The 21445-nt window shown below is 49.8% G+C and overlaps 1 protein-coding gene and 1 non-coding gene across 2 annotated transcripts; both read left to right on the forward strand.

Annotated features, from left to right (window-relative positions):
• The first annotated feature begins 168 nt into the window (after positions 1-168).
• Positions 169-17879, forward strand: LOC144097698 (neprilysin-11-like). Its single transcript, XM_077630343.1, has 7 exons — positions 169-318; positions 3215-3286; positions 6511-6812; positions 9335-9854; positions 12247-12834; positions 16217-16600; positions 17595-17879. The coding sequence occupies exons 1-7, from the start codon at positions 169-171 to the stop codon at positions 17877-17879; spliced, it is 2301 nt and encodes a 766-aa protein (XP_077486469.1).
• Positions 4007-4080, forward strand: TRNAT-GGU (transfer RNA threonine (anticodon GGU)). The gene has a single exon. It is a non-coding gene; the product is annotated as a tRNA-Thr (tRNA).
• Positions 17880-21445: the final 3566 nt, after the last annotated feature.

Raw genomic sequence — 21445 nt, forward strand, 5'->3', positions numbered from 1 at the left:
GCCACTACACCTTGGCCAATTCCCCCATGTGGGTATGTGCCATGTGCTAAGAAGAAGAAGAAGCCATGCGCCTGTGCACGTGGCGCGCGACGTAGGCGGAATCCACAGAAGAAGGCTGTTCGTTCTGCTTGACTCTTGTTACCCCAACGGCGAGTCGCGAATCACACCATGGATTCGGGCAGCCAGAACGGACAGCCGCCAGAAGGAGAAGACTGTCCAGCTGGCCAGCAGCCGACGCCACCGGGGCCCGCGGTGGCCGAGCCAGCCGTTCGCTCGGAGGACACACTGGGAAAGCCAGCCCGACGCAGCGACAGCAGCGTGAGTGGGTCGGCCGTCCCTGCGTTCCTGTCGCATGGCTTCTAGCGTTCGGCCTTCTAACTTGTATCCCGCTGCTAGAGCTGACAAGCAAGCGTTTCAGAGCTGAAGCGGCCAACTCATGAAACTGTAAGAACGGAATCGGGTCCGAAGGAAACCGCCGTCCCCGTGGATTGAGTTAAGAAGTGGATATCTCGCCCGCACTTGGAAGAATATCCCAAGAATGCTAGCGGTGTTGTCTGATTGGCTGGTTGCAGTCACGTGACAGCGGTACGCTGCATTCGTGGTACTTACGTCGCCGTCTGCGCGCTCAAGTACCAGTTGGTGATGGTCTGTTGGTTTAGGTTTTCTTAGCTTAGGCTAGATGGTAGGCTACCAGCATTTTCAGGTTTTGAATTCGGACGAGGCTGCTGTGACGGCTGCCGACAAACTAGCCCGGACTAAAATTTGGCGGCAGCTTAGGTTAGGTTTGATTGCTGGCTGCCGGCAATTTTCAGGTGCTGGATGCGTGGTAATCGAGCATACAAATCTCTGGTTTTGTTCCTTTATGTAGGTTACGTTAGGTTAGGTTAGGTTAGGTTAGGTTAGGTTGCGTTGCTGGCTGCCGGCACTTTTGAGGTGTCAGGTGCGATGGCGACTGCAAGTGCAATAGGCTCACAGTGCAATAGGCTGCGGGAGAATATTTTGACATCAGCATCCTGATCTCAGGCTGTCCGTGAAGGTCGACTACCGGCAACATTTTGCGTCGGCTATTTTGTCAGCTGGCCTATTGGGCTCGGGCAGAGCATGTACTGCGAAGGCAGGATAACCGCTGGTCCTTAAGGGTAACAGAGTGGATTCCAAGAGAAGGCAAGCGTAGCAGGCGGCGGCAGAAGGTTGGGTGGGCGGATGAGATTAGGAAGTTTTCGGGGATAGGGTGGGCGCAGCTGGCAAAGGACAGGGCTATTTGGAGAGACATGGAAGAGGCATTTGCCCTGCATTGCGGGTTGTCTGGCTGATTATGATTATAGTGCTGATGATGATGATGATTTTGTCAGCTGCCGACGCAGTAGTCTACGCTCTTTGAAAAAGAAAAAATAATAAAACTTGTACACAGTCGATCGCACTCACTGTTTTCTTTTGCTAAGAAAGCTTTTTTTTTATGAGAACAGTTTGCTTCGCCTCAATTTCAGGCCAAGGAGCCACTTTGACCCCATATAAGTCCGTTTATAAGGTCGAGGCCTCAGTTTTTATGGCTGGCATGTCATGTCGAGGGCGCCATCGACGGAGCACCAGGCATAGCTCCCCGAGTGCAAATCGCAGAGCGAAGCAATAGTTGGATTATAAAAATGCACAAGTCTTTGCTCACCCCAGTTATCCACGCAGCTAGGGATAGCTCTAGAAAGTGTATTCTATTCAGGTCGCGTAATTCAGATGGGCTAAGTACGTGCGAGCCTTGAAGTAGGGGGAAGGGAAAAAGGAGACGTATGTTCTTAATATCGGCAACGTGTATACAAAGATAGTATCAGCATAAAAGGCCAATTAGTGCACAGGACTAAATTGTTAGTTTAGCCACTGTCATTCGCATTCGCCTAGGGCGCATTATGCTGGTCCTAACGTTCCAAACATGGTGCATCAACTGGCCGTCCATTCATTCTTTTAAAACCGGCACGCCAGCATTCAATGTTGGGACTCCGAGGAGCCATCTTTTAGCCGCAATCAGTGAGGTGAGGTCATTGTCACCACGTATACATAGGGCTTCATTGGGGCTTAATGAATGCCTCGGTGACTAATTGTCCCGTCAAGGCACAGTCACTACGGATCAGACACAAAGAAGCCTAGCGTTCAAAGGGACAGCACGGCTTATTCCGCTCATTCAAAGTTCGAGAGAACAGGTTCCCGGTGTGCTGCATATAGGGGAACAACGCCCCATCACGAAGGAGCGGCAACGCGTTTTCCTCTCTTTGAGATGGATACCTAGCTGGACAACGGGGGAGGTCCGTTCGGCAGACAAGCATCGTCGCTGCAGTGCACTCGCGTGTTCTCACACTCTACTTGAATAACTGAGTGACGTACTCGAACTGCCTCCCTATGTGGCCTGTGCCGAAAGATGCAGCCAACTGATGGACCGATTTCGCAGAAATTGAAAAGTTTCAAATCCTTGGCACAAGTCAGCGCTTGTGCTTGTGTTTCTTCTGTCGTCCGTGCGCTTTTTTTGCGCTGCAAATTTCATCTTCTGTGATGAACCAACAAGTCCAAATCACCACCCTTCATCAGTTCACTCGGCAAAGAGAGCATAATATTGAGGGCGCTTAAAATAACTGCTTACCAGGAGTTCGCAATCATGAACCCATGTCCCGCTTTCGGGAACTTCTGTCCAACCCCTTTGAGCGAACCTAACACTCAGCTCGTCCCTAGGTATGGCGTTAACCTCAGTCCCTATGTCTTCGCAACCTTCAAGGCAAAGGGCTTCCACCCGACCGGGCCTCCTGATTTGGAACACTGGAGGCTCACCATCACTCGTTACTGAGCTTCATCGATGAATATGCATTCATCCTAATATTCCAACCCTTCACATGCCACAGAGAATGGTTTCGCAATTAAACGAATACATTGTTGTCGTGTACAGAGAGCTCCTTGTCTTACTTCTCAACATGTGAAAATGTAAACAAACTTGTCCAGTTCCCTCCGAAGCACTTCACACCAGCGAACCTTTATGCCAGGTGGCTCGAACTTGAGCCTTGAAGCATAAATTAAGTCCAGGCCACCGCTTACCTCGAACAGTTATCGCTGTCACTTAGTGGCGCTGAAGAAAGGTGGCAGTTTTTTTTTCTAGGTATATCGATGCCTTCCACGTGCACTCGCCATTGAATACTACAACAGTTAGACCCACATCTTCCCATTGGCGCTTGTGTCACAGGTCAAGAGCGGGGACTCCAGGACGCGCAAGCGCAAGCGGCCAGGATTCCTGTCTTCGCCGCCGAAGATAACTGTGAGTGCCACACTATATCAACGATTACTGTTGTTGCGACTGCAATGCGGGTGACCTTAAAGCAATGATTTGCTTTTGCTCGGTTGTGGCTTTCCCTTCAGTTATGTCAACGTACTGCTCGTTCACAACGGCGGGTGCCGCCTTAATTACGCCTCACGTTTGCAGTGTGTCCAGTAATATTGTTGTCAAGGCGGAGAAGGGCCATCGCTAAATTTTGACCAACTTGTAAAACGCAAAAGGGGCGGCTAGGGAGAGTAATGCGAGGAGGTACTGTGGGTTTTGTACACAGTGCCCCGCGCACCGGGACGGACGCTCAACAGAAAGGTGCGTAGTGTGGAAATGGTAAGCACAGCTGTCTGTGTCTTTTCTCGATCGCCTTCACCCTGGTCATTTTCCGCGCACTTTGCGTGAACAGTGTATTACAAACTGGTCCAAATCCACACCGTATTAAGCGTCAGAGAACGTTACCTGCTACAACAGAAGCTAGGGCGAGATGGTAATCCGTTGAGTAGAAACAGCGGTAATTGATGGGACCAAGCAAGACACACAAGAACAAGCGCTGTTGAGTTCGGGCGCGTTCGGGTAAATGCCAATGAGTAATTACTCCCTTTTTAAAAGTTTACTCCACCTTGGGGGATTCCCCTAAAAAAACATTTGACCAACACTGTTCCCACTTCGAGTTAATGATCAATTCGCTCTCGCCCTACCATAAGCTTGCCGTCCCGGTTAGCTCAGTTGGTAGAGCGACTGCTCCGGTGAAGCGGTGGTCCCGGGTTCGAACCCCGGACCAGGACGAATCTTTTTTTAATTGCGAAGTTTCTGAGGAAGCTGTGTAGCTTTCCTTTGTAACCGTATGGCTGCGTTCGGGTGGATGCCAATGAGTAATTACTCCCATATTACAAATTTACTCCGCCTTGGGGGATTCCCCTAAAAACGATTGACCAAGCGCTGTTGAGCTTTTGTGTTCCATTTTTCCACTGCTGTGTGTCTTCGTCCCAGCTTCAGTTCGCGCTGTTTCGACTTAATTAATATAGACATTTAGGATAATGTGATCAAATCGATGATGGACACCCAGGAATAACGGGCGCCAGTGCACAGGCCACCGACAATAACATGGGACGGGTGTTATTGTTACGCGCCTACACACTGGCGCCCCGCTATTCTCGTACTCCCCTAGCCAATAGGATCACCCTATTCTAAAAGATTCTAATGTCATGTCGCACGTGCACCACGGAGTGGCGCTATTTGATGGACGTCGCTTTGCGCTCTCCACAGGCGTGCGGTTTTCTAATTGTGTGATTAATGAGCCACAGCGGCGAGAGTAATCGCGTTTTCAAAATTCTAAAAACTAACGCGGCTGGCTGTGCTAGTTAACATGATTCACCAATTTTCTAACGTCCGCCAACTCGTTAGTACTATGCCGCGGCAAGCTTATATTTACTCAAAAAGTCGATTTTAAAAAGTTAGTGGCGAGCTTACCTGAACCCCTTGTATAATGATGATTATTACCCTTTGTGTTAATTGATGTCAGATTCACAAAATTTTTCATGTGAGTATTAGGAGGGAAATGAGGGGAATTTTTGCGCCAAAGACGATATTGGCTGCAGCTGAAGATCCCGGTTGTGCAAGGCGCAAACCCAGCCACAAACGCAGAACATAAAGGAAGGGAACGACGCAATCGATGCCTTAAGGTCGCCTTCAAGTCTTCTCAAAGTATCACAGTTGCCGGCGCTGCTGCTCCACAAAGGTATCATGCATCCTACCTTTTTAAGTGAGCTGCGAAAAAGATTCCGACACAAGGCCGTTACAGCGATCAGCACTGTGCTGCACCTTGCCGTCACCGCGTTGACAGCGCATTCACGCAACACTCTAATCACGAATGCGCCTATATGGGAGGAAAACGTAGTAAGCTGTCTTCTAGTGGACTCCCTTTTATAAACGGGAGTGCGCTAAAGGATACCTACTCCATTTTTATTTTTTGTTGAAAGAGTACCGTTGCTTCGCTGCTTGATTATATACTGCCGCCAGTATACGAAATATCTTAAGGTCCAGACGTTCAGGTTGTCCGAAAAGGTATTAATAGAACGAAAAGAAGGCAGTTGCATCTCTTGTATTCTCGAGCTCTCCTATTCATCCACTATATTTAGGAGAATCCCTCAAAGTGGAGTAGATTTTAAATAGTGGAGTAATTACTCACTTGCTTCCACTCAAACGTAGTAGTACAGATGTACGAAAGGTAAAGCTACACAGCTTTCACAGAAGGTTCTTCCTTGACGAAAAATCCGCACTGATCCGGGAGCCGAACCCAGGACCAGCGCATGTCCAGGAAAGTCGATGCACCTGGCTAAGCTGCCCAGGACTGCTAGGGAGTAACGGTACTCCTTTATTTCTATTCTACCTCGGGGGCACCGTTACCACCAAGAGCTCTTGATCATTTGGGCCTCTCCCTGCCATCTGATAGCATCCCTGGTTACCTTAGTACATATAGCGACTACCTGGAGCCGGCAGTAGTCCCGGGTTCGATCCCCAGACACGAGGTTGAATGTTTATTCAACGACGCAGTTTCTGTGAAAGCTCTACAGCTTTCCTGTTCAACCGCAAGGCTGTGCTTGGGTCAGGCAGTAAGGAGTACTTACTCCTTTTCTCTTATATACTCCATCTTTGTGCTCGTTTTGGCGCTGGGGGCAAATACTGCGCTGTCTCTGGTGATGATATGCAATGCAATTTAACGGTCACCTTAATCTCAAGTTGGAAGTTCAGAGTTTTCATACGTTGACCAATTCAAGATCCCAGTCTCAGGTTAGTTTTGTTCCATTTCCTCAAGCTAGGGCATCGACCCGCACAACTGTCCGACCCAATGGGGAGAACTTAGGTAGTCATCTAGAGCTGACGACGGCCAGTGTTGTTGACGATGACATAGGTTAGGTTGGGTTGGGTTAGTTCAGGTTAGGTTAGATCAAACACGGCCGCGTCGTAGCTTATGGCAGCAATGGCTATGTAACGAGGGGATAATAGTTTTGCATAGGAAATGCTTAATAGAAGCGTAAAATAATGTCAACCCTTCTCGTTTTCCTATATGCGCTGAGAGGTTTTGACCCTTCTGGAAGCACTCCAATCCTCTGATGAAGGGGCAACGAGCTTTGAAAAAGAAGCCGAATTGCGTTACCCTCTCGGTATACACCGACGCGTAAGGAGTGCCCCGTGATGCGTTCCCCTCGCCGCAGGAAGAGAGCAGCCGGCGCATCTCGGCCGTCACCCGCGACCAGCTGTGGCGCACGGGCAGGTGCCTGTCCATAGCCGTCCTGGTGGTGGCGTCGGCGCTCCTCTTCGCCTACCTGCTGTTCATCAAGGACCACGTGCAGCGCATGAACGTCTGCCAGACCGAGGACTGCATGGCGCACGCTACCGAGCTCCTCAGCACGCTCAACAGGCTGGCCGATCCGTGCCACGACTTCTACGACTTCGCCTGCGGCAAGCCTGGACAGGAGAGGCCGCCGCAGTCGCTCGTCGAAAGGATGTACCTCAGGTACGCAGCCCCTACGCCACGGTGAAAGAATACACTCCCTACACTTCCTATCTCAGTGGGGAACAAATTACCTTTTGCGGCGTGTGTCTATGTAGGGTAGTTGCTTGTATGCTGGTAGCCTTGTCGATGCTGCTATAGCATCGTATGTCGGGTTTAACCTACAAGAGATGCCTATATACATCCCTGGGAGGTTGTTGCTCTAAGCAAGTACAACAGTATTTCAGATTTTCTGTCGAGGGAGCATCTCATCAGAGCCTGTGAGTACGCAAAAATGTAGTCCTTGTTTCCATCGTGATCATATCTGATTCAGTGGGATTATCATATTTTGTGCGTCAACGGACAAATACTATTTGTATTTTTCTTATTTTTTGCTGTGTCTTTAGTTCTCTTTCAAAGCATATCGGATGAATGCTTCTTTGGGACCCGGCAAAATGTGTGACAGTCGCATTAGTGGTGTTCAGCTGCTGATCCCAAGGTCGCGCGTGATTAAATCCTGACTGCGGCGGCCGCTTTTTGATGGATATAGCTAGCAGTTGGGTGCGCCCGTGTGTTGTGCAATGTCAGCTTACGTTAAAGAACCTCAGGTAAAAAAAAAATGCTTAGTGTTTACGCTTGGCTGCGTAACGCACTCAGCGGCCGAAAGCTATCGCTCGGCTTGCATGCTCCTGGCTGTACCTTACAATTTTCTTTGGTTTTTCCTGCTGGAACCAGAAAGGCAACTGGTTCCAGCTAGGAATTGTTCCATAACCCAGTTTCCAGCTAGAAGCGGCTGGAACCGGTTTGGGATTTTTTCGCCTGGGTGTTTGTTCCTCGCCGGCGCTCTAACGGGGGGCCTTATCATTTTTCTTGCTACACAATCGAGATGCTGCCTGGGAACGATCGTAATCGCGCGCAACATTCCAAGACATTCGAGTTCTATTCCTATCAGCTCTTCATGTGCTCTATGACGAAAGTTCTCTGTCACCTGAACACTGAGCGCGACCGACAGCGCCAGTGATTCTGATCTTCGACGTCGCCGGTCGAGTGCAGCTATCACCGCCATCGAAACGTTGTAAAATTTTTTGTGGGCAGGAGCCTGGGAAAATAAGGGCAGATGTTCAAACGTACATTCGAGTCACGCACTGGCGTGCCCTTGTCAAAAACGTTGGGCTGTCGATCGTCAACTTCCAGTGAATATAAACTGCATATCTTCCATATGTCTCTGTTCATATGGTGCAGTTTCCGTATGTGACGTACATGTCCGCATCAACCATGCAAACGTTGTGCGTATGGGTTGTATGATGTCAGGAAAGAATCCGTATGTTCCGCACGTAGACGTCCATATCTGCCTTACAAGCTCCATTATGGTCCGTAAAAACCGTATGACGCCCGTATGCACTCCGCATGCAGCCGTCCGTACCGCCGTATAGAATCCGTAAGTTCCACATGGACCTCCGTATTGACTGCATGGAATCCGTTTGTTCGCCGTACGCGCGATATGGAATATACAGAATCTATAAGTTTTTCATACTTGCTCATACGGATTCGTTTCAGTTGGGTATGTACTATGAAAAACGCCACTGTGTAGGCCTCCCGATTAATTTCGACCGCCTGGGGTTCTTTATGTGCACTGACATCGCACAGCATACAAGCGATTTTGTATTTAGTCTCCGTCGCAGCGGCGGAGGGCGCTTTCGTCTCATAAAGGGGTGGCATGTTGGAAGAGACAACTACAAGTCACCTCTCAGGTTCAGGGTCTCATAGTTGCTCTGAAATGGGAGAATACGGATGGAGAAATAAATGGTGCGGCCTCAGCGGTTGAGTAAAGAGTTCGCTGCTTCGGTTCTACTTGCAAATATTGAGTAGTCGCCACCGCTGGACTCATGTGCAGCGTAGAGGCTGGTAACAAAGCACGCGACTCGGGGCTGACTGACAAACGCATAGCCCGCCGTCGTTTAACAGGCGTTTCTGCAACAGGAATCGGTGCGGCAGGCGACAGGTATGATCAGGGAGCGCGTGGTGTGGACAGTGCAAGCAACGGCAGGAGCGCGCATTTTTGCAGGTACAGGTGTATGACTGTTGTGTCACTAGAAATTTTGGGGTAAACGATGTCAGCGTCGTTGCGGCCGAAGTAGCACCGGAACATTAGAATAATGTCACTTGTTTGTTACTTGCAGTCAGCAGATGTTTTTTGCGCTTTCTAATCGCAGTTCGATTTCTACTGCTTCTGTAACAGCTATTACGCCAGTTTCTTATAGAATTACGGGGGCTTTCCCTGAGGATAAAGCACCGGCGTCTCGGTAGTCGTCAACGTCATAGTATGCCACGCAAAAATGCTCCCGCGTATCATCTGCAGTGTAATTGGAATTTAATGCGTAGGTGTGGAGTGGGTGCCCTTTAACTGTGCGGACATAGGATTGATGTCGGTCTGGGCCATGATGCGGGCGCTCTCATGAGCTTGCTGGAAACCGTAGCCGTCTCTGGCTCGGCCCAGAGGTTGTTACAAAGTCTCGCTGTTCGTGCTGAACTACGCACCACCGCAGGGCCATCGACAGAGGCTCCAGCGGATTGGACAGAAACGCGGAAGGGTCCCGCGTCAGTGCGCAGCTGCTGTTCCAAAGCTGCGTCGACCCGGAGCGCAGCGAGACAGAGCGCAGTCTCGCCGAGTTCCGAGATTTCCGCAGGCGGCGCGGCATGGAGTGGCCCGAGGAGACGCAGCCAGCCGTCGGTGGCGTGGACCCTCTGGACCTGATGCTGGACCTGGCCATCAACTGGAACCTCAACTTCCTCTTTGACGTCCGCGTGCTGGAGCTGCCGCGGCACGCCGCTAGCGCCACCAGGGACTCTGCGGTAGCGCTCGTCCTCAGCCGCGGCAAGCTCAGGTATGTCTGGCAGGAGGGCGTCCGCAAGTCCGTGGACCAGACACAGTACGAGAGCTACGTGCAGATGTACTACCAGCTGCTATCGGTGAAAGAGTCGAACGTTTCGGCGACGACTCTGCGGGAACTGGAGGAGGCCATTCTGGCAGCCAAGATGGACATTGTCGCTGACGAATCCGAGCAGGTAGGAGGCTGCGTCTGGATGACACGTACGTTGTTGAAGCTGTCTACTGCACCAGTAATAAAGCTGGAGCAATACTGCTTATTATGGCTCATTATGATGATACTGCTTATTATGATGATAGCTATGACAATGATGCACGGTTGCTGACAGTATCGAACTAGTGGCTTAGGAGGGTAGATATGTAGGCCACTTGGTGAGACATCAGGAGGCTATACACCGCACCAGACGCAGGACAGAGCGAGGTGATCGCCCTGTGTCGACACCTCCCTCTGTCCTGTGTCTGCTGCGGTGTATAGCCTCCTGACGAAATAGTGAATGCGCTCGTTTGGCTTTCTTTCATGATTTGTTGTTTTACGCAAAACACCTGAAGCAACGAGTTGCGTACATAGCAACACCAAAAAGAAATGGCGAACTTCTTTTGCAGTTCTACTCGTATCTCTAGCTCAAAAGCACGAGGACGACAAAGAAACGACGAGCACGGTCACTATACTTTACCAAATAGCACAACAGTTAACGCTCCATTTTTTATTTTTTTTTTGGAGGTCGACAGGAATAGTCCATCTCGTAAAATGAGGATTATAAATTTTGTGAAAACAGCCTGGCTTCCCTGTAACTTCGGTATCCTTTTTTTCACGTATCCTGTCAGTAAAGATCAGGTTCTGTACTTCCAGATCGCTACCTCGAGGTGCACGTTGATTGGTGGAGGACGGGTAGCAGGCAGCCAGGCGGTGGACAGACGACACACGGAGAACAGAGCAACTGGGACTTTATAATAGTGCAAAAACAATACAGGAACAGATAAACACAGAAGGCACAAAAGCTTCACTGTCAGCCACCGAAACTTACTGAACACTTAATGCTCAGCGGCCTAAGGTGACACAGTAAGTTACACTTGAGCTCAACGCTCGCTCTTCAAGGCTTGCCGAAAGCCGGGGCACGCCTATTTCGCAACACGAAACCCGACCTAGGACCGCATAAAGTAACCCAACACGCTTTTAAATAAGCAGGCCCAAATATCTAGAAGCGGGCGGCAGTGCTGAGAAAGTTAGTCGGCGCCGCAGCACGCGTTAAGCTGCGTTTTCCTCCCACTGAATACTCGAACCATCTCGAACCGTCAGTCCGCGCGCACCGCTTTGCCACCTTGCGCTGGGATGCGCCTGCAAAAGCGCCCACATTCGGGAACGTTCAAGAAAATTTTCCTTCTTTTTCTTTTGCGTGCGTGCCGTAAACGCCCAGCGTTTCCTATAGCACGGCCTATAACGCTACCTTTGTCCTTGGCACGTTCAAAGGACCCTGGGAGGTTCGCTTGAGCATTCATTATCCACAACAGCGCAGAAAACACGGAAAAAAGGAGAGAATAGACAACACAAGCGCTGACCGCAACTAAAATTTTACGGCAAGAGAAGAATATATACATCTTCTAATCTTACAAAAAACAAACGGAATCGGCATACTACTATCTGATACAACAATTCTTTTACGACATAAGGACCACTTGACTAGAGAAATAATGGAAGCCTATCACATGCATATACCTGGAGGCAATTGCGTCAGTCGGCCTTCAGTAGTGGTGTCACATAATTAACTAGATTTCCTTAAGGGTGCCCATCTTGAATGATAGCGCGACTAAGGACGTGTCCAAGTGTTATCTTCCTCTGGACAGAGTGTTTTTGTTTTTGTTGTTGAACCCGTGCGCATTAGTTCACGCCTTGTATGCCGATTCCGTTTGTTTGTTTCTTGTGAGATTAGAAGATGTATGTATTCTTCCCTTCCCGTAATAAATTTCAGTTGAAGTCAGCGCTTGTGTTGTCTATTCTCTCCTTATGTCCGTGTTTCCTGCGCTCTTGTGGAAAACGGATACGTACCAACTCGCCCAACTTTTTTCTTTCGCTTGATCACCCTGACGTACAAATACATTGGGACTACATGCGCACTCAATGCACTGCGAGCTTCATGCAAATAACTATCTGTGTCCTGGCTTTTGGTTTTTATGTAGGCAGTATATGACCTCAGCAGTGTTGGTACTAATGCCCAAAACTTTAAAATTTCAGCAAATGTAACGTACCTGATGCAGTATAGCATTTGGATGCCGTTTAAACGCTATGGGTCCATCCTGAAGGTTCGTGCGGCTATGAAATGCAAAGAGAAGCCTAAAATGAGAAAGGTAATCCACGAGTGACACAAGACAGGCTACTATCACGTAGCAGCACGAAGGAAACTTGCAAAGCATCTTCGGCACTGCTCCAGGAAGCCAGGTGGTGCTTTCTTCTGCTGTCCTCCTGTGTAACCGAGGAAGAACTCAATATTTTTTTTATTTTTATATGTTTGTATCTTAACGTACGGGCGTTCGGTCTTTTGACGCTGGCCCGTCCGCCTTATTTTCGTTGAGCAGGTCTGGTTCAAGATTCGCGCCCTCGACAACGCGACTTCCTCGCTTGATCCTGGCACGTGGCTGGCGCTGTTCAATAAGCAGTTCTCGGGGCAGTTCACATGGAGTGGCGAGCATTGGACCGTCGTCGACGGCCCTGCCGTGCTGGCCCGCTTGGACAAGTTGCTGAAAACCTACAGCAAGCACCTGTTGGTCGTGGGCCTAGCCTGGGTATTCGTCCAGACTCACTTGTGGGCTGTCGCGAACAAACCCGATCTCGCATTCGACGAAAGCCGTGGCAAAGCTCGCAAGTACGGCTGCTTCGAATACGCCGAATCCCTGTTCGGCTTGCTGAGCGTGGCCGAGCACTTGACCCATACGTTCGGTACTGGAGACGCCAGGCATCACCTGAGCTACTTCGAGCGCACACTGGCGTCGGCGGTTGCCAGGAAACTGCACCAGTCTTCCTGGATCCACGATGGTCCACGGAATGCGGCGCTGCGCAAGCTGGAAAGCCTCTCTATGGCTCTGCTGCCGCCCAGCGAGTTCTTCGATAAGGCGTGGCGTCAAGCGTTCGCCAATGGCTACGCTGTGGCAAACAAGACACAGGCCGTAAGCTTCACTAGCAACACAAAGCGGCGTTTTTGATGTCCCAGCTTGAAGTTTTTTTACGCATTTTTTAATGAGACAGCGTTTAGACTCCTGTTAAGCAGAAAACGCGGCTTCGTCGTCGTCGTCAGCGGCAGCCTGAACGGGAAAGTTGGAGGGAACACTTAAGCTCCGCCTTAAGAATATGGTGCGATAGTGTTAATGGGTTTAGGCCCATATATGCAGAGGTGGTCATTCTCTATTTTGCATTCATAGATCCCTGGGAATCTTAATACCACAGCTGGCACAGAGGTGGAATGCTCAAGATGCAAGATGCGATGGCAGGTGCTTCCATCGGTGAGCCTTGTTTGACCCAGGTTGCTCTTCGCGGGGAACCTCTCACGGCCAATCATTAATTGAACTGCCACCTGCCACGTAGCGCAGGTTGTGATGACGCCTCAAGGTCACGTGATCTAGGTGCCCCACCTGCCCCCTAGGCCCACATGCCCCCTAGCAGGGGGCCTACCTGCCGCCGTGGGAAAGTGGCAGTGAGATTCGTTAAAATAAATTCAGTGCCATTGCCACCTGGCTGCCGTGGCAGTGCGCATCTGCTCTTTGGTCGAGGGATAGACAGTGTTAAAGTGGGGTTCAGGTGCCGCTTGACGGAACCACGGTCAAGTCGACGCCCGTTCCGACCAGGATAGGAGTGCCGTCGAGTGAAGGAGTTGAGTGATGGGCGAAAGAAGACTGGGTTGATATGCGTTTTGTACAACGTCATGAACAAACGTGAGAGTCTCCCTCGGCCACACTCGTTGACGAGTTTTTAGTGTTCTCATGCCTTAAAGGCCCTAGATGAGATAAGTACGGCCTGGACAAGGAAGGACTGGCCTGTGACGTTCACTTTTGCTCACAATCTCACGCTCCCGCTTGTGGGCACACCCCCCGTCAAGTGTTAGGCTTGATGAAGAGGAGGATGTCCTCTATGTAACACAGACTGCGGTTGGTCAGCATGTGATGTTCTCTGGCGGCCAGCCGGTGGTGGTCCGCACGTGTTGCCGACACCTGTTCTTCATGACACCCGACACACAAGGCGGGCACGTGGGGTCGGAGAAATCGGCGGGAACTGGTTCTTTAGACATGTTCGCGACGGTTTGGGATAATGCCCGTCAGACCGCCGAAGAGCCACCGGAAGCGAGGCCCTTTGTGCTAAAACTTAAGCGCAATGTTCTTTGGGGTCGGTGACGGTCGCACTCTGATGCGGCCAAACACGGTGATTAGAGCCAGATGACACCTGGGTCCTACCCGGGTGGTCCATTACGGCAGGCTGGCTGCTTCCTGACGAGACTTGCTGACGCCGTTCTCATCAAGACCATACCGAAGAACTGTTTGTGCAAAAGTCGGCCTTACGGGAGCTATAGACGGAAGAGCAACCCGAGTCTTGCAAGTCCCACTAGTGACTGTGTTCCAAATAGCCACCCGCCTGGGCAGCAGCCATCTCTTATCCCCTGCACCACTGCGCCAGTACTGGAATGGAGACTCCCCGTAATCCCTGTGTGAATCTAGAAAAGAGAAAGAGTGCGTGTGCGGGAGGGATCTTGTACTCATTGTACTCTTAAGGACTGCTGAAGCATCGTCCGTTTTTTTTTTTTGGAGTAACGCATATGCAGTGCTATCCAAGAACATGAGCGTTTGCATTTATTATTGTTAATCATTAAGCTTTAATTTGTTTTAGCATTCTACACTGCAGTGCAGTGCTGCTTTCTGGCGTCATGATAGGTACCATCGTTCAGAGCTACTCGAGGCTAATCCGGAACGAAATTGACGACTTAGGGTACCTTTAGCAACGCTGCCCTAGGGTGTTAAGAGTTGTTCCGTAACTGGAATACGGGGCGCCCAGTTTGCTCTTTGGGGATGTGTCCGTCACTAGGACATTTTCGGGATGTTCGCTTGTTTGTGAAAGCTCTCTAAAAAATTATTTGTAAATAATAAAGTTTAAATAGAGTATTTGCTCTAAACTTCATCGAGGTCTCTATATTAGGAGCGAAAAGATGCTGCACGTGATGATTTTACACATCATTCCATACAGCTCTACTAACATTTCCCGATTTTATTAAGTAGCAATATTTCGAAAACCACTTTACCATTGCAATGAAATATTGCAGCTTTGATGACTGACGTCTCAATAAAGAATCTCATGTTGAGGGTTGCCGTCAAGAAGTTTATTCAAGGGGCCTTTCTTATAAGGAAAGCTGCTTATTTAGCGTTCTTTTCTGAGCACGGTATTCCCCTATTAAAGAACCATGCTTTCAGTTTTTTTTCCTAGGTGAACTGAAATCTTAGTCCTTACAGGGTTTGTTGTGACGGTGTTATTTTGGGCACCTTCTCTCTGTTAGATTTTATTGCGCTTCTCTTCATAATGCTAAAAATATGAGAACTAAGCTATAATCCAGATACATTTGAGGAAATTGGGCGGTATTTTGTTATTTCGATGTTTACCGTTGAGCGTTTCTTAATAGCGGCACAATTTCAGCTGGTGCCCTGAGGATGGCAACCGCTACTTTGAGAGCAGCCAGCCACCAGTAAGATTACGTCAGAAACGCCGGCTGGCCTCGATAGGCTTCGAAAGCGTGATAGTCGAAGAGCTACATATACATTGCTCACCTTTGGGGGCCCAGTCAAAACCATGCTAGCGCAGTATCCCCGAATGTCAACAGTTCGCATAATCAGATGCCACCAGGTTACTCCCAGTGTATCCTCCAATACTGCTAGGAGCGTAAGACTTCGAGCGACCGAATCCGATAAAACTTCATTTTGCTGGAAACGTTGTTGTACCCGCCGCGGTGGCTCAGTGGTTCGGGCGCTCGACTACTGATCCGGAGTTCCCGGGTTCGAACCCGACCACGGCGGCTGCGTTTCTATGGAGGAAAAACGCTAAGGCGCCCGTGTGCTGTGCGATGTCAGTGCACTTTAAAGATCCCCAGGTGGTCGAAATTATTCCGGAGCCCTCCACTACGGCACCTCTTTCTCCCTTCTTTAACTCCCTCCTTTATCCCTTCCCTTACGGCGCAGTTCAGGTGTTCAACGATATGTGAGACAGATACTGCGCCATTTCCTTCACCCAAAAACCAATTATTATTATTATTATTGGAAACGTTGAACCTCGTCTGTCTGTTGCGGGTCCTCTCAGCGCCGGCGCTGTTCTTCGGATGCTGCGTGCCTTTGAACATGTTTTTAGATGGCGGTCCAGCCCCTGGCCAACCTTCGAATTGTGCTTTCTAGCATAAAGCTTCATTAAGTTCTCTTGTCGTAGCCTTTATATTCTTTTCAGGTTCTCAGAATAATGGCACAATTGAACGCGTTTGAAGGAGCTCAACAATGATGGCTGGATTGTCGGTATACGGCGCAGGGATTCGTGAGCAACCTGCTGAGCGCGTCGCGTTCCTACCGTGCCCTCCGTGCCCAGCGGTCCCAGTTCGCGGACGTCTACGGCAGGCGAATGTTCCCCAGCGACCGCCACGCCACCTACGTTTACATCGCTAACCGCGCCGACGTGGCGCTGGGATCGATCGCCCCACCGCTTTACTACCTGAACGGGACGTTTGCCGTCAATTATGCGGGACTCGGCGCGATCGTGGCAGAGCCGCTGGCCAGAAGCTTCGACCTTCACGGTACCGGTATGGACAGCACGGGAGCAAACAACCGCTGGTGGTACCAGACCGGCTACTTTGACAGGGCGCACTGCGAGCTGGGAAACGTGGAAGGCAACCACTCCGCATACCGGATGGTGCAGGTGGGTGATTCGGTGTGGTGGTTTACTCCGTTCTGGAGACAATGAGAAAAGGCATGTGTAAGCCTGCAGTTTTACTCCCAGTAGCTCGTACTCTTCGTGGTTTGCCACGAAATCTCAGTAGGAAAAATTCGAAATGAAGTGTCATTCTGGTGTGAATGTGTGACGTCACGGTGAATTAGGCGGCATTGATTTCTGTTTGCTACGAATGGTATACGGGACGCAAATGCTTTCTGTTCACGTGATAAATGTCTTCAACGTACGCTGTAAACTCGTTTCTGAATTTACAGTCTCTGTGGTATAAGGCTCTTTTTGCTGGTCTTCTCGTTTGGAAATTACTGCCCAGTTAGATCACTGCAATTCTCCTACTGCATTCAGCAGCGAACACAAACTTCGCCTCATTAGCTACATTGCATCCAGTATCTCTTTAATCATCATGAAGACCGTTCAGACCGCAGTCAAAAGTTGGCGACACGAGTAATATAAATTCCCTAGCCGCCAGGAATATTATTGAGACCGCCTAGCAGGGGAGTACTTGCACTCTTAAGGGGAGTGTGTTACTCTCCAGATTCGCTTTTGCTTTGCAGGAGCAGCTGAACTCTCAAAAAAGAGTGAAATTTGAGATAATTGTGTACTCCTTCAAAAAATAATTGCTGGAAGGCCTTTACATTAAAAAGCGTTGATACCACAGTCGACAATTTACTTGCCTTGCTAGCTACCAGCTGTGACGTCAATAGACGGCATCTTTGAATGATCAAGGGGAAATTGAATGAACTTGGAAAATACGGAATACGGCCTCATATGCTGACGGCCTGATAGTTTTATGCGTGAGCTTACGTGCGCGACTGTATGCTGCCTAGGTTCAGTTTATTCTTTCGTTGCTAGAGTTTCTTTCCTTGGACAGAGCACTAGTACGCGCTTGAGTTGCATCCCGCCTTAACTGCAACATTCTTCCGAACCAGGGCTTGAGCGAAACAAGGTCGCTGACGTGGCGCAGGTGTTCCCGTCCTTGGTGGCTCTGGAGATCGCGTTCGCGGCCTACAAAGACGCCGTGGCGCACGACCCGCGAAAGGTGACCGACTTCAGACTGCGCTACCTGGAGACGTTCAAGGACGACCAGATTTTCTTCATAAGCTACTGCCACGCCGTATGTGGGAACGAAGCCTCCAGACATCGCTGCAATCTCCCGTTGCGTCACTTCCGGCCGTTCGCGGACGCCTTCGGCTGCCCGCACGACTCTCCCATGAACGGCGATGGGGCGTGCAGCTTTTTCGGCCCCTGAAGATGACGAGTACCACACAGTGCATTGGGCGCATATGTGGCGTTTGAAATCAAGCGCTAGTTGTTCTTTTATGCATGTTTAAAAACTGTGGATTGGCGAAAGTTAATTCAAATTTGCGTAATTTGTAGCTGTACAGATGGCATTTTTGTTAACGATACGTACATAAGTGTTACTCGCCCCCAAAGGTAGGCGATCTATTCAATGTAATATAGCTCTTATCATAGCGTTTAATATGAAAACCAAATTTTAAATGACAGTTCAGTAAGTTTATTGGCTCTCCCTCCACATTAACTGCGAGTGTAGCCCTGAAGTCGCCGTAAAGATGCAGGTGCTGAGACTGGTGCACAGCTTTTGTGAACATGCACCGTACAAGTGTGCCTTGCTGTTATGGAGTGAATACAGCGGGCTTAAATGGACTGGCACAAACATTTCAGACTTCTTACTGTACTATTATCACGGCGTGTATTGCTTGGTTTCTTAAGACACGCTGCGTTTTGAGCGAAGCAAAACTGCTCTCTTCAAGCGGTTCATTTTTCTGTCGTTCCGTCGGCTATGGTGTGCGTCGTGGTTTTTTGCTGCATTTGTGAACAATTTTAGTGTTTTATGTGCAAAAATGTGATGTTCAAGCCTCTGCAGTGTCTTCAAACTGTACGGAGGCAACGTGGCGATGTGAGATATGCCTCAATGTGGATACGAAGCATAATACATTTGTACTGATTTGATCTTATTCGATTTGATTTGATCTTTATTCAACAGGTAATGGTGGGTGCACAGGCAAAAAGCCAGAAAAGACTTGTCTAGGCCAGTGCACCCAGTACATCACCTGATGTTGAATAATAATAATAATTGGTTAATAATTGGCTTTGGGGGAAAGTAAATGTCTCATATATCGTTGGACACCTGAACCGTGCCGTAAGGGAAGGCATAAAGGAGGGAGTGAAAGAAGAAAGGAAGAAGAGGTGCCGTAGTGGAGGGCTCCGGAATAATTTCGACCACCTGGGGATCTCTAACGTGCACTGACATCGCACAGCACACGGGTTCCTTAGCGTTTTTCCTCCATAAAAACGCAATAAAGATCAAATAAGATACATTTGTACTGTGCTGGACTGAACCTGACGAGGCGTCCGAGAGGTCCACAGTTTAGCAGCTGTTCGTGGAGCTTTCCGCTGCATTCTTAACGTGTCCTGTGACGTTCTTGACTGGGTCAAACGACGTATGATGTGACGTGTCGCCGGTGCCTCCAAAGGGACGACAGGGGAAACGCAGTCCAGCTCATGGGGTAAAGTGACGACAGCGAGAGGACGAGAAGCCTTCGCACGAGCTGTCGAAGGAGTCCCTCTTGTCGCGAACGAGGTCACGGGGGTCTCGGAGTAGGTTAGCGACAACTCAATGCTGCCGAGGGGAGGCAGCTGAATAAAACTGTCACATGCACGTATGCGGGCAGGCGCGCGCCCACTGCGTTTCATTTGCACACGGCTTCCACTGTCATAGGACTTGGGCCATATCGAAAGTGCTTCGCGGCTATTCATTGCGACCGCGCTTGTACGAGCTATGGTAAGCTGTGGAAATGGGCAAAACGGTAAGATTGAGATTTCAAATACTGTGCATCGGCCGAATAAAGTCGCAGATGATCAATGTCTTTCGCGCGGCAAAGTATGCGTGAGCATTTGTTTGCCCTTGACGTTTGCGGCTGGCGCGATGCAGTTCGTCAGTCACCGTGTGACACGTCATACACCCTCTCCACTCGCCCAACGCAATCCAGCAGTGTGCTGCGCCCCTTCACTGTGATTGGCGACCGCGGTTTCCCCCTCGTTACCCGTCGCCTCCCACCGACTCCCCTTCTCTCCACTTGCTCCCTCTCACCTCCCTCCTCTCCTCTCGTCTTTTCTCTCTCTCCGATTTGCTTCCTCTCCCCCCGAGGCTTCACACGCCGCCAACGCGGACACTTTTTACGCTAATGGGGGCTCTAATTGAAATATATTGCACAGTGGTCACTCATTGGTGCATCTTAGCTGCTGCTTCTCGAGTTCCATAGAAGCAGGGCGACGTGGTGAACCGACCGGCGTGCAAGACGCGTCCTAGGCAGAGGGATACCTTTAATGCTTACGAGCACAGTCGAAGAACTTCCCGCGCACCGTTCACAAAAGTCGAGCCTCAACACGGTCCTTCACCACCCGACGCCCCACCGAATCCGAAGAGAATCCGAAGGAAGGCTGTCCATGTAAAACGAATGATCACGAAGCAGGACATTCAGGCGAGCTATAGCTGGCTGACTGCAAAGTGATAAAACTGCGAGGCGAAAACTGGGGAGCAGCGAGGGACGTGTTGTGCGCTGCTGTGTCTTTACATCTGTCTCACTTCGCCCCGCTTTTCATTGCGCAGTTTTATTACTCTGCAATATTGATTACTTTTTCCACGCTGTGTTTGAAGGCTGTAATATGAGCAGGTGCTTTGGCTGTGCCTCAGAAACCGTGACAAAGCGATGTCTTGGGTCAGCCTTTAGTGCAAAGGAAAATGCCACCAGAAAATGTACAGCCCGCAGTGGCGTCAGGCACCGCCGGTTTAGTCGTGGCCCGCAGTTCTCGCTTGTTCAGTCACGAGTGTTTCGGCAAGAACAAGGGGGAAGCTTCTCGCCGCGGACACAAGGTTACGGTGTGCCCCACTCACGTGCACTATAAAGGAGAAATGCACAGTCGAGTTTATGATGATTTTATGTCAATATTCCAGAATAAATACAAAGGTTTTTCTATTGGGAAGTGCGCTCCAAACAAAGGAGTAAAAAGGGAGTAAGCTGCCTTCTAGAGCACTGGCTTTTATAAAAGGAAGTGCTTTAGGGGGCAGCTTATTCCCCTCTTGCTCCCATATAGCCGTATTCATATTTATAGTGCACTCTCAAAACACTCACGCGTGAGTTGGAAATGCGCCTAGCTAAAAAGTAAAATCACTAAGCTTCTGACGTACTCTGTGGCAAGAATCGCAATTTTGTGCAAGAAAGATGCAGTGAGGAATTTGTTTTTAGTTGTGCCTTCAAGGGCTGTCTAATAAATTCAGAAGGCCAGCGCTGGCTGAGACGTCTCGCACGCAGCTCACCAGCAAACGTTGTTGGGCGAGGCAAGGGAAAGGCAGTGATCCCACGAAACTTTATTGCGGTTGGTTGGTGGTTGGTTGGCGATTCTTGGCCATGGCTGGCCGCAATAACCATTCTGCGCTTGTGAAATTCTCTTTTCTGAGGTATGCCTCGGCGTTACGAAAAAGAGAAACAGGCGTCTACGCTACACGGATATTGTGTGACGTATCAGCGGTACGGTAAAGTTGGGCTGCGGGAACAGTCCACTGATGTGTCGTCGTCATCATCATCATCAGCCTGACTACGCCCACTGCAGGGCAAAGGCCTCTCCCATGTCTCTCCAATTAACCCTGTCCATTGCCAGCTGCGGCCACCGTATAGCTCCGCAAACTTCTTAATCTCATCCGCCGTCCTAACTTTCTGCCACCCCCTGCTACGCTTGCCTAATCTTGGAATCCACTCCGTTACCCTTATAAGGACCAGTGGTTATCTTGTCTTC

This window comes from Amblyomma americanum, chromosome 7 (assembly GCF_052857255.1).
Source record: "Amblyomma americanum isolate KBUSLIRL-KWMA chromosome 7, ASM5285725v1, whole genome shotgun sequence".
Taxonomy (NCBI): Eukaryota; Metazoa; Arthropoda; class Arachnida; order Ixodida; family Ixodidae; genus Amblyomma; species Amblyomma americanum.

Excerpts from the sequence above, each read along its gene's own strand:
- LOC144097698 (XM_077630343.1), top strand. The coding sequence starts at position 169 with ATGGATTCGGGCAGCCAGAACGGACAGCCGCCAGAAGGAGAAGACTGT. Across the intron at positions 3,287-6,510 it reads CTTCGCCGCCGAAGATAACT|GAAGAGAGCAGCCGGCGCAT; the intron begins GTGAGTGCCACA and ends CCCTCGCCGCAG. Across the intron at positions 16,601-17,594 it reads CCGCATACCGGATGGTGCAG|GTGTTCCCGTCCTTGGTGGC; the intron begins GTGGGTGATTCG and ends GACGTGGCGCAG.